Raw genomic sequence first — 12658 nt, 5'->3', positions numbered from 1 at the left:
TTATAATAAGGTTCCTACCATTTTCAGAAGAAAAATAAAAACAGCCTATCTTTTCGGGAAAACAAAACTCTAATTACCAGTTTTTTGCAGTCTACATTCTCCTTGATTTTTTTCTGTCACTTTGATATAAAGTAAGTCATTTGAAAGTACTAATATTCTTTCCAAAGCTTTATTTAAATTTTTGTTAATTTAACAATCCTGGGATCGGGATAGTATAAAAATGATAAAAATCTCTGTTCTAGAAATTTACTTGTGGTGTGTCTGTGTATAGAAAATGATCACTCTCCTATTGTGTGTTAAAGTTTGTTTTTGGTATATGTAATGTACATAGTGTACATTTTAAAGCATGATTTACAGATGCTATAACCATCTATTAGCTCAATTTCTCCAGTGTGTTTTTTTTTTTAATTATCCTTTGTCTTTCTCTCATATCTGTACTCAACAATCCCTTGTTCATATCCTCTTTAAATGGTATACTTTTAAATAGATGAGGTGCCCTGTTGACTAGATTTAGGAAAAATAGTGATCAGGTCTGTTACTTCCTTACAGTAATATTTACTAGAAGTGTATATAGTGGGTTATATTCATGCACTGCCAAGCTGATGGCCTCTGGTCATGCCTTCTTTCCTGCAGCTGTCTTGCCTTTGAATTGCTGGTGAGCCAGGATGCTGGGGAGGCTGTATATTATTGGCTCTCTGTGTTTATTGCAGTGGGGAGAAACTGCATTTCTTGGAGAAATGTTTCTGATAATTTGGAATGTTCTGGAAGGAAATGTATTAGGCTTGTGAAAGTCTATAGACTTGTCCTACACTCTACCCCCAAGTACGTTCATGTCTGAGTGATAAAGAGTAGATGAACACGACAAGCTCTCAGATTGGGGTAGCGCTAATTTGCAATAAAGTGAAGTTGAGCTCTTTATATTCTTTGGCAACTAGTTTTTTAATTTCTATCAATAGCCTGTCTTACAGTTGTATGGGTTGTGAGTTGTGTGAAGGTATCATGGCTAAGGGACCTCGTTCATATAATAGACTATTTATTACAAAAATTTAATGATGAAAGTAAAGTATGTTAAGGAATGGGTGCCTTTTTCTAATTTCACAAATATTTATGGGCTAGAGATGGCCTTGCTCCCATTTTGTCCTGACGAAGGGGCAAGTTTTGCCTTATTGTATCAAAAGACAGAGGTTTTTTCAGAGAAGATCTCTTGAAGTAAAATGACTTTTTTTCCCTTTCTAAATAATGTGTAGTGAAGCATCTAGAAACATAAATGTTTCTGGATTCTATCATGATCTAAGGCTTCTAAACATGCTTAATGAATATGTCTTACTGTGTGCATTAAGGAATACTACATAGAGTGAAACCATCACCCAGCTTCAGCTATTGTCTATTTACTCATGGGCAGTCTTTTTTCATCTATAGCTCCATTCACTTTCCTTTTCTGCATCATTGAAACAAATCCTGGATGACATATTTTGCTTAAAATTTTTCAGTATGTGTCTCTAAACGAGAACTCTTATATTTTACATTATTACTTCTAAGATGTTAATGCCATTAAATACACAGTTAGTATTCAAATGTTCAGTTGTCTGTAGTTTTTTTTTTTTTAAAAAACAGGTTTTATTTGAATCCAGGTACAAATAAGATCTACACATTCTTGATTGATTGAGATTTCTATTTAGGTCTCTTTTAATCTGTAGATTTTCCCTTCCATCTCCCCCCCCCCCCCAATTTTATTTGTTAAAGAAATTGAGTTGTTTATCCTATAGAGCGAGGATTAATAAAGTTTTTCTTAAAGGACGAGGTAGAAAATACGTTAGCCATTGTGGACCATATGATCTGTGTCACAACTGTTCAACTCTGCCATCGTTGTGTGAAAGCAGCCGTAGACTGTAGGTAAATGAATGGACATGGCTATTTCAGTAAAAATATTTTTAAAATGAGGCATCTAGTGTAGTTTACCGACCCCTGAGCGTCTAGATTTTGCTGATGACATTATGTGGAGTTGTTCAACATGTGCCTCTGTTTACTGTATTCCCTGTAAATCGGTAAGTTAGTTATAGGATATAGAGGCTTGTTATCCACTCCAGGGCGCTCCCACCACCCTCCAGTACACACAACTATTTCACAGGTTCTTCCATTTGGTTACATATAATGTCTCATATCTTCTTGGTGATGGTGCCAATCATTAATGATCCATACCCCATTGATCAAAGTGGTGATATTCTAATTTCGTCATTTCTTCCTTAATCATTCGCTGGAATGTTTCTCGAAATAGAAACTTCTCACCTTCTATTTGGTTTTCCAGTCGTACTGTTTACAAAGGAGAGCCAGGATATATGGTTGATTCTTTTCCTTTTATTTACCAATTTTCAGAATAATGAGCTGGTTCATTAACAGTGACTAATGAGTTTTTTATTTTTCCTTTTTTCTACCTTAGTTTCATTTTGAAGTCATGGATTTAAATATATCTAATGTATATCAATCCATTGTAGTTATTCTTATTCTCAAATTGTCCTAGCTATTGCTAGCGAGAGCCTCCACAAGTTGGCTCTTGAGTTCTTTCAACATGATTCTACTAGTCTTTGATTGCTTCCTTGCTTTCTGGTATGTAATGATGTTTCATTTCCTGCTCCAGACCTAAAATTAGCCAATTTTTCCTTTTACTGGTAAATGGTATAGTGCTAGAGAATGTGTGGGGTTTTTTTTGTTTGTTTTTACTTTTAAGATAAAATAGATTCTGAGTTCATAGGGTACTTCTAAGTTAATCATTTATCTCATAGTACACATACAACACTCTTAGAATGGTAATGCCAACACCACCACCAATATGATTATTGAAAATAATTTAAGATACCCCCCCCCCCGTTTTCTCTTTTCAAAGATGTACCCCTGTAGGAATGAACAAATCACTGTATTTTAGACTAGTTCTACTCTCTGTGCAGAGCAGACATACTTATATACCAACTAATACATACTTAGGTTGACTTGTTTCATTTTATTTTCAATATTGAGTTTTAAAACATTTTTAAAAAATTAAAAAAAAACATTTTCATCTGCAACTCTTGTGAGTCTGTCACTTCAAAATAAAAACTTAGAAAATTAATATAATTTTATAATTATTTAAAATATTTACATGGTTCCAAAGTTAAAGCTACAAGAGAAAATATATTCCAAAAAGTCCCCTTCACCCATCACCTGTTTGTAAACTTAAAATTCATGATTTGTCCTTCTATTGCTTGCTTTTAAAAAATAGCTACTAGGCAGTATACTTGTGTAGAGATACATTTATTTAAAGCCAATCTTCAGGCTTTGACTTGAGGCTTAAATCTTTAGCCTTTATGCAGTTTCTCTAGTAGATAGAGTTTGCTTCAAATTCTACTTTTATTAACAATATTATGGCTTTTGGCAGGTTGTCTTAGTCAATTTCTATGTCTAAAAGGAAACATAATTCCTACCTGCTAGATTGATGTGAGGATTAGTCATAGGTCCTGGCACATAGTACATGTGCAATTAGTGGTTATTCGTATTACTGTTTTACTAGCTTTAAGATACCCATTACATGAGAATTTTCTGGAAATTTTTCTAAAACGTTTGTGTTTGCTAATGCTTTAATTATTAAAAATTTCCTGTAGTCTCAATCTCTTCTGTCTTCTATGATTACACCATATATATTCCTGTTTCTGTATTCCTGTGCCCCTAATGTTTCACTAACTTAAAGGGTCTTCCTGGGGGGTAACTGGTTAGCTCAATTGGTTGGAGCGTGGTGCTGATGGCACCAAGGTTGCTGGTTCGATCCTTGCATGGGCCACGGTGAACTGTGCCCTCCTTAAAAAAGAAAAAAAAAAAAAGGAGGGCCTCCTCCCCCTCCCTCTTCAGTCATGTGAAGTCTATACCTCTCAAAGCAAGATTTCTCTCGATCTCCTCCATAAAGCTTACTGTAGTATCTCTCTTATGTAATGCTTTACTGTTTACAGAGAACTTTTTTATATCCATTATCTTAATCCTATATATCCTATTTAGGTCTATGTTACCTCTGTAGGTAAAATTCATCTCGATAGAGGACAGTACAACAGAGTAAAACTATTTCAGTGGTAAAGACAGGATAAATACCTAGGTTTCATGATGCCTAGTCTGGTATTCGTTTCACTAAAATAACTCCATACTAGTAAATGTTGTTTTGTGAGTTCCAGTTGTACCGTGTTCGCAATTAAGCTTTTTACATACATTGGAATGATCAGTGCCTTCAATCCCTCCACCTAAAAAACAGCAGTGTCTTCACTACATTTATTCAGTAAATTCATTCAACAACTATTTAATGAGTGCTTATTATGTGCCACGTATTTTGTATTTCCTGTGATCTTTAGTATATTGCCAGATAGGTAGCAGGCAGTTAGTTGTTTAGGGTTATTTTGAAGCTTTATTTTAAGTCAGCCAGGCTGAATACAGTGTTTACATGCAAGTCAAGGGATAAGAGGCCTTCCAGAAGAGCCGTCTTCTTACTTGGCACATACCGTGTTTCCCCGGAAATAACACCTAGCCGGACAATCGGCTCTAAGGCATCTTTGGGAGCAAAAATTAATATAAGACCCAGTCTTATTGTAATAGTACATTTTGTTGTAATAATACTAGTTTATATTAGTTATATTAGACCCGGTCTTATTTTACTATAATATAATATAAAATAAAATATAATACCAGGTCTTATATTAATTTTTGCTCCAAAAGACGCATTAGAGCTGATGGTCTGGCTAGGTGTTATTTTCGGGGAAACAGAGTATCTGTATGTGTATCACAAGATTAACCTAGAAGGCAATAAAATGGGCATATAGTAAACACTTTTGTTAACTGAAAAATAAGTCTTAGGCTTGCCTTTATCTCTTACTAATCATTGCTGCTCCTAGGATGAAATAAAAAGAAACAGAAGCTTTGTGTATGACTTGGCATTTGACTAAAGGTTGTAGATCCCACTACAAAGACAAACAACACGAGGACCTACCTTACAGAGCATTTGCTTCATTTTCATTTGTGAAATACATTTTGTCATGATGAACTCAAAAAGTAGTTAATATAAAATGATCCTTTAGATTGTTGTTACTTATTTCCTATATTTCTGATTCTAAAAAAGTTTTTGGTGGAAAATGTTTTCAAATAAAGTACGTATTGTGTCTGCGTATGTATCCTTTAGACAGGAAATTTTTCCTAGTGTCTTTCATACATTTCTTGATTTGTTTCCTTATTGCAAGGATTGTCAGGCTTATTTCTCACTTTTCGTTTAACGTTAGTTGTGTATTGCACAGTAAAACAAATATGCACTGATACATAGGCTCACCTTTTTTACTAACCCTAGTTGTTTTGTGCTTCACCTCCATTGTAATTGGTTTTATGTTATAGAAGCTAGGTAAGAGCCTTCTCCTAAGGGCATTTTAGTATATGTAATAAGGCAGTGTTACCGCTCTTTTAAGAAACTAAGGTTATGAAACCTTTCAGAAAACATGTTGAATAATTAGGATAAATATCTGAAAACTCTTCAGCAAAGTAAGACACACCTTACTAGTTATTTTAGCAGCTAGATGTAACATTTCTAATTGGTCGGAGCTATAGCAGAAAGGATTTTGTTTTCCTATATCAGAGTATTTAAAAATTTTTACTTTTTAGAATAGCAAATAATTTGGCTATTTTTTTCATGAACTTATCAATATTGCATCTCTAAAAGAATAATTTGGAAGTAGTTTGCTATTGGCATCACAGGTAGATAGATAAAGGAGAGGCAAGTTACATTCCTTAAGTTCATTTGTTCTGCATTTGAGTGAAAGTTAAGGTATTCCAGTTTACTTATTCCTCCAAGATAAATTACTAAACTCAGAGAGTTTATAAGAAAAAGATTTATCATAATTCCAGCATAACATCCTTCCTTTGCTGCCACTGCCCACCTCTCCACCCAAGTTAAAGCATTTTTCTTTTCCTTTCCAGGTTGCAGATTAAAACTAAATTTCAGAACAACAATTTCTTTGCGTATAACAATACAGTATAGTAATTAAGAGATTACTAGAGTGCAATATAAGGGACTTATGTAATAATTAGGATTCACATTGTTATCAATAATCAACTTACCTTGGACTGTTTTACTTTCTACTCTTGTGGGTTAGTTCAGTGTTTTTAGTTTTCCTCATATTACTTTAGTGCGTAAAATAATTGGTTATTCCTTAATTGGGGTACTTATAGATTAACTTAAAATCAAAACATTATTTTACATGATTTCATAAAAATATGGTAGTTACTTAAATGTAATTTTGAGCATATGGTGAAATATTGAACATTTTTAAGGAGTCATGCTTTTATATGAATCTAAAATTGTGTTATAAGATAAGTATGCCATTCAAAGTTTTGTTGCAGTTAAATTTTGCTTTAAGTCTTCTTTCACTGCTGCGCTGTCACTCTAAAGCAGGTGTCCAAAATGCGGCCCACGGCCAACTGCGGCCCATGATCCATTGTTAATTGCCCCGCAGCAAATTCCAAAAATATATTTAGTTTACTTAAATAAACCACATGAGGCAATACTACTTCACCTCGAGTGAGTCGCCCGGCTGTTTGTGTATTTTACCGCATATGGCCCTTGGTGAAAAACGCTGAAAAAAGTTTGGACACTCCTGCTCTAAAGCATGTGAGTGGTTCAAGTGTAGTCCCTGGACCAATGGTATCAGTATCACCTGGAAACTTATTAGGGATGTAAATTCTCAAGCCCCACTGGAGACGTGAATCAGAAAGTTTGGGGTTGTACTCAGCAATCTGTGTTTTAAACAAGCCCTCCAGGGGATTCTGATACAGACTCAAAGTTTGAGAACCACTGTAAGGCTTGTACCTGGTAAATTCACACCACCTTGACTGAAGATGACCTGCTTCTACTCAGGTTTTATTTTAAAAGGTATCAATTAAAACATCCCTTTTTTTTTCCATTCCTGGGGTTATGATGCATATTACTTAGATACATTATAGGGACAATATTGGTTTTACCTTTGTGTGATCACTTCAGGAATTTTTGCAGTATTTGCTTGGTGTAAATGAGGTTTTCCCTTTGTGGTATTCCTGTTTTCAAGCTAGCACATGCTTAATTTTAGATTAGGTGAAGATATCACATATTTTAACATTAAAATCAATCTTTAAAAAATGTGTGTTATTTGTTTTGATTTATCTATAGCACAAATACGATTTTTAAAGTGGCTGGCCACCGGTGTCTGTGACAACTATGAATTTATTTTTAGCAGTTAAGAAGGAATGAGTAATTTGAAACTAACTACTGCTTTTGTAGCCATCCTTTTTCTGAGATGCCTAAACAGGGAGTGTGGTTTTTGTTTGTTTGTTTTGTCTATTAATATGCATTTAAGCTCATGAACGTATATGTCTTAAGGTTATATTTTCTGGTACTATTTTGAATAGTATGCTTTAAGAGTGAACTGAGTTACATAAAATAATCAGGTCATTCTTTTTATTGGCAGCTCTGATATGAGTAATATTCAGGTTATATAAGCAGGCTTTGAATACTAAATATAAATAATATAGTTCATTCTTGGTCTAATCATTGATGGATTTGCCTGTTTTCTTGTCTAAAGTCATATATATCAGGCATGTGCCACATTTCTCGAAATAGGCTCTGATTTTGATTGGAATATCATAATATCATACATTTGTTTGTAATAGATAACCCTAATTAATATTAAATTTTAGACCAATTTAAATTGACTGATTTTTGTACTATTACTAAAATCCAATTTTAAGTGAATTCATTTTACATTTGATTATTCTTTGAATTTCAGGATGGTGAGGAAGAAGAAAATGAGAAAGGTATGTGTGATGCTGAGTAGAGTTTAAAAATTGCTCCCATTTAGAAAAATGGTAAATTACATGAAAAAAAAGCATTCGTTTCTTGAAACCTTATTTTGAAATAAGTTTATTTTCAAATTTATCAATTTAGTGAATTTAGCATCTCGATTTTATTTTTCAATTGGTTTTAATTTTATTTTTAACACTTAAGATATGTTCAAACTTAACAGTACATATCAGTTACTGTAGTGGACAATGCCATTTATTTAACCCAGTTTTAATTTTTTTTTAAAGAATTAGCTTCTAGCATACGGTAAGTTGATTACATCCAGAAAACTGGCACTGCAGTAACTCATGTGTACTTATTGGAGTTGTAGCATGTAAATGGAATAGTTAATTTTGCAAATAGTCCCAAAAATGGTGGGTGACCAGGAGACTGACTTTTTGTTCGCTGCTTAAACAAACTTTCCTACAATCTCTGACAGTTTTAGTGGCTTAGGAGAGCTGTCTCATCCAATACAATTACAGGGACATCAGTAGCAATACATGTAGTCAGTATGAGATTACGGAAGAGTTCTTGGACAGAAGTCAAAGGATCCTAGCTCGGACTGGCAAGGACATGGAGCAGGGTTCTAAACAAGACAGAATAAAAAGCCTAGAAGCACTGATGAAGTAAAGCTGACTGAAAATCTCACATGCCTGAAGCCTATCTATTTTGGGGGAATGCGAGACATCTTTGAAAATGGTAACTGTGGGACTGACTGGACCAGGATGAAGACTGGAAATAACCAATTTCCTGAACATAATGGAGCAAGCCATCTTTGGAGCCTTCTGTAGCAGTTTTCCGTATGATTCTGGACTACCCAAGAATTGAATAAGAAGAGTGAAAAAGATGGGCCCTGAAATACTTTGAAGACTGATATCCTCAGACTGTGACCTTGCAAGATGTCACCATGGGAGTTCTGACGGTCACAAGGGCTCAATCCCAAGATGATTCGAACATTGAATAACAAATCTTCACATTCGTCACTATTTCATGGAGGAAAAAATATCTTCCATATAACCAGAAACGAAGAGCTGGTATCCCCAGGATGGAACCATTTCCTCACTTTTGTTGCTTGGTATCTGTATGTAGAGATCATTTTTTTCCATGAAGAATAAGTGATCCTGGGTAAAGGATTGTTTATGTTAGTTAATACCCTTGTGTTTTTTTCCCCTAACCTTCCATCAGTGCTAATAACTGGCTTTATATTTTCTAGGTCCTATTCTAGCTTATGAATATGAAATTGTTTAAACTTCTTGTTTTGCCATATTTATTCCTGTTAAATCCTCTTAGATATAGCAGGTTCTGGTGATGGTACACAAGAAGTATCTAAACCTCTTCCTTCAGAAGGGAGCCTAGCTGAGGCTGATCACACAGCTCAGGAAGAGATGGAAGCTAATGCGACTGTGAAAGAAGCTGAGGATGACAACATCTCGGTCACAATCCAGGCTGAAGATGCCATCACTCTGGATTTTGATGGTGATGACCTCCTAGAAACAGGTAAAAATGTGAAAATTACAGATTCTGAAGCAAGTAAGCCAAAAGATGGGCAGGACGCCATTGCACAGAGCCCGGAGAAGGAAAGCAAGGATTATGAGATGAATGCGAACCATAAAGATGGTAAGAAGGAAGACTGCATGAAGGGTGATCCTGTCGAGAAGGAAGCCAGAGAATGTTCTAAGAAAGCAGAATCTGGAGACAAAGAAAAGGATACTTTGAAGAAAGGGCCCTCGTCTACTGGGGCCTCTGGTCAAGCAAAGAGGTTTGTTTTTCTATGTCAGTTCTTTACGATACTGAATTCCAGCATTCAATAAGATCACTCTACATTAAGGGGGTGGCTTCAAGACCATGTACAGTAATTAGTACTTATGATCCTGCCTATAATATTCTTGACCGTCATAAGTTACTTTTAAAAAAATTTCAAGATCTTCGTAATATGCAGTGTGTTCTACTGATTGCATTGTCGAATTGTCAGCATATATTTGTTTTTTTGGTTGTTTTTGTTTTTTTTTCAAATTGACAATTTTTTTGTTTTATTTTTAAAAATCCTTGTGATGATGGTTAATGAACAACTATCAGTCCTAACAACACAAAATGAAGTCAAGTCCCAGTCCTGAAATCTGGAGAAGATGGCCATATATCCACTGAATAGAATTGTCAGAAAATCTAGATCTTCAGGCATCTTGGGGAAACTCAGTGCAAGAATCCTAAGGGAATCATTTGTTCGAATAACCTAACCTAGGCCTTTGGAATTGTCAATTTGTATGAATAGCAGTAGTTTGAAATATAGTCAATGTCAAGTTGTTCGATTTTTGGGTTTTTGTTTTCAATTTTCTTCTGGTGATTTGCTTCTTTAGCTCTTCGAAGGAATCTAAAGACAGCAAGACATCATCCAAAGATGACAAAGGTAATGTATTTTTTCCTATTTATTTCAGTGGTAAATTGCATATTTTCATTAAAAAGGAATAATTTCATGGGGTTTCCTTTGACATTTAGTCCTTAAAAATGACATATTAAAAATTTTGGATTGTGTCTTTGTGTGAACTATAGAGTTAGTTAGATTACAGCAAACTCTTGGTGTGATTGAAGCATTGCTCTGTAATTAGTTAATTTGTAAACTAGTTTGAGTATGCTAAAAATCCATTTGGTATTTGTTTTTAATGTGTTCTAAGCAACTGTATTGAATGTTAATATCATGGATATTTCATTTCCTTATGTTATAATTTCAAATGTATTTTATCATTAGTTGCAGTCATTTGTAACCCCATACTCCACCACAACCATTTCCCTGTTCTATCTAGTAGGAAGTGTGCTATACATTATACTTGTATATATTTGTGGAGTATAATATTTAAAAGTAAATCAGTCTCTAATATTTGATTTTACTTTTTTCATTCTTTAAATTAGGGCACACTTCTATTAACATAGCCAGTATACAGTATATTTTAATTCTTCAGAATTTACTTCCTAATTTAATTTATTTTGGGTTGATGGGAGTCTTATATTGGAAAATAGTTTTATTTTAAATTCTTGTAAGCTTATAGGCTTAAGCTTGCTATAAGCTTAACATTGATTGCTTTCTGTTATTGGGAACTCTCTGGTTATCTCACGGCCATGCACTGTAGTTTCATCTTACACATATGCTGCCTACTTGAAAAATATTTTTAATTTTCTAAAAAAGCATTTTAAGAGAAATACATTTCAGATAATACAAAGTCCTAAAATGACTCCCAGTGCCTGAAAAAGGAGTGTTATGTGTCCTTTATGGCTTATTTAGTGTATTTTGTTGGCATATTTTCATCGTTGGAAATTTCGGTGATTTATTTACTAATTTACAATTAATTGTAATACCCACATTATCCTTATAGTTTCGGTTAATAGATAAGATGTAATAAACTTACTAAATGTTACCCTTTACATTCAGAAGGAGTAGTCTTGGTTAAATGTTAACTTTCTTCCATTATTAGAAATTTTTTTATTTGTAATTAGAGAAGTATCTGGGCCCAAATGTTGCTGGTAACAAAAAAGATACACAAACTTCTGGTTAACATTTCATAAGATAAAACAGATCTTGTTGATAAATGTGTTCTTTGAGAATAGAAATGCGGCAACCATTAATATTTAAAATAGTTGAGTCAGATATGTATTGTCTTCTCAGAAGCTTACACTGACAGGAACTAAAACTTGTGGCATGTAGTTTTTAAAAACATTGAAAATTTTATTCTTTCTACATACAACAACTTGACGTTATAAAAATTTACTTTTAATTGCTTATATACTGTTTCTCTTACAGTGGGTAAGAGTGTTTTTTCAAATAAGTCAAATGAATGAAAATTCCCCTTTTATAACAGCACAATTGAAGAAAAGCACTGGAGGGTGACTGACTAGGCCTGTATTCTAAGAAATGACATCTGTATGTGTGAAACTGTAATTTGTATGTGGAAATAATACAGAAATGATTCAGCCATTTACCTGTTCTAAAGAATTTTAAGGTCTCAACTTATTCTTATAATTAATTTGTTCTAGAAGATTGTATTTTATTAAATCCAGAGTTATCCAGCTGCATATAATGCCCATTTTCTCTTCTTTCTCTAGTAGAGAATGAAAATGAGCTAGTTGGTTAGTCTTTGTCATTAAACATTTAAATTCTTGAAAGCAGTTTATCCCTTGCATTGGCTTTTCCCTCTTACACTCCCAGTTGCTCAGGATCTAAAGCCCACAGTAAAACAGGTACTTAAGCAGTCTGTACATTCCTAGATGACTGCTTCCTGGGTGCCAGTATTGAGTGCAGTGGTAGAGTATAAATTATTAAACTTAATAGCAAAAGTCCAAGACATGTAATTGATTTTTTTACCCATTTAAAACTCATGCAGTAGGAAGTATACGATGTTCAGACTTGTTTCCTCACTACAGTTGTATTGCTTGTTATTGTATGTGATTTTAATAATAGTAAATTCATAGGGTTTTGATTTAGTAAGATCATACTATCAAAATTAAATGAGAGGGTTTTATAATTTTGAAAGAATGTGGTCCTAGTAATTTTCTAAAAAAAAAAGTCCAATTGAGACCTAAACGTCTGGTATTAAATCTATTCTAGGAAGTACAAGTAGTACTACTGGTAGCAGTGGAAGCTCAACTAAAAATATCTGGGTTAGTGGACTTTCTTCTAATACCAAAGCTGCTGATTTGAAGAACCTCTTTGGCAAATATGGAAAGGTACATTCTTTTTATCTTTTTATCTTTCTAATATCTCCATTTGAAACGGATTGTATTTAACACAGTATTATATAAACTCTT

General features: G+C 33.8%; 1 protein-coding gene across 9 annotated transcripts in view; it reads left to right on the top strand.

The window, feature by feature from the left end:
• SLTM (SAFB like transcription modulator) overlaps nt 1-12658 on the top strand; it is a 41434-nt gene that overhangs the window by 14638 nt on the left and 14138 nt on the right. For 4 of the 9 annotated variants that reach the window (XM_081048419.1, XM_081048418.1, XM_081048417.1 and 1 more), the window contains 4 exons: nt 7812-7839; nt 9155-9623; nt 10219-10268; nt 12459-12577. In XM_081048419.1, the coding sequence (XP_080904545.1) occupies nt 7812-7839; nt 9155-9623; nt 10219-10268; nt 12459-12577 (666 nt within the window). The remainder of the gene's footprint in view (nt 1-7811; nt 7840-9154; nt 9624-10218; nt 10269-12458; nt 12578-12658) is intronic. The other 5 variants (XM_081048421.1, XM_081048420.1, XM_081048415.1 and 2 more) reach the window with 2 other exon arrangements.

The sequence above is a fragment of the Rhinolophus hipposideros genome, assembly GCF_964194185.1.
Source record: "Rhinolophus hipposideros genome assembly, chromosome: 5".
Classification (NCBI taxonomy): Eukaryota; Metazoa; Chordata; class Mammalia; order Chiroptera; family Rhinolophidae; genus Rhinolophus; species Rhinolophus hipposideros.
The sequence above is the reverse complement of the archived record's forward strand: the minus strand, read 5'-3'. Positions and strand labels throughout refer to the sequence as shown.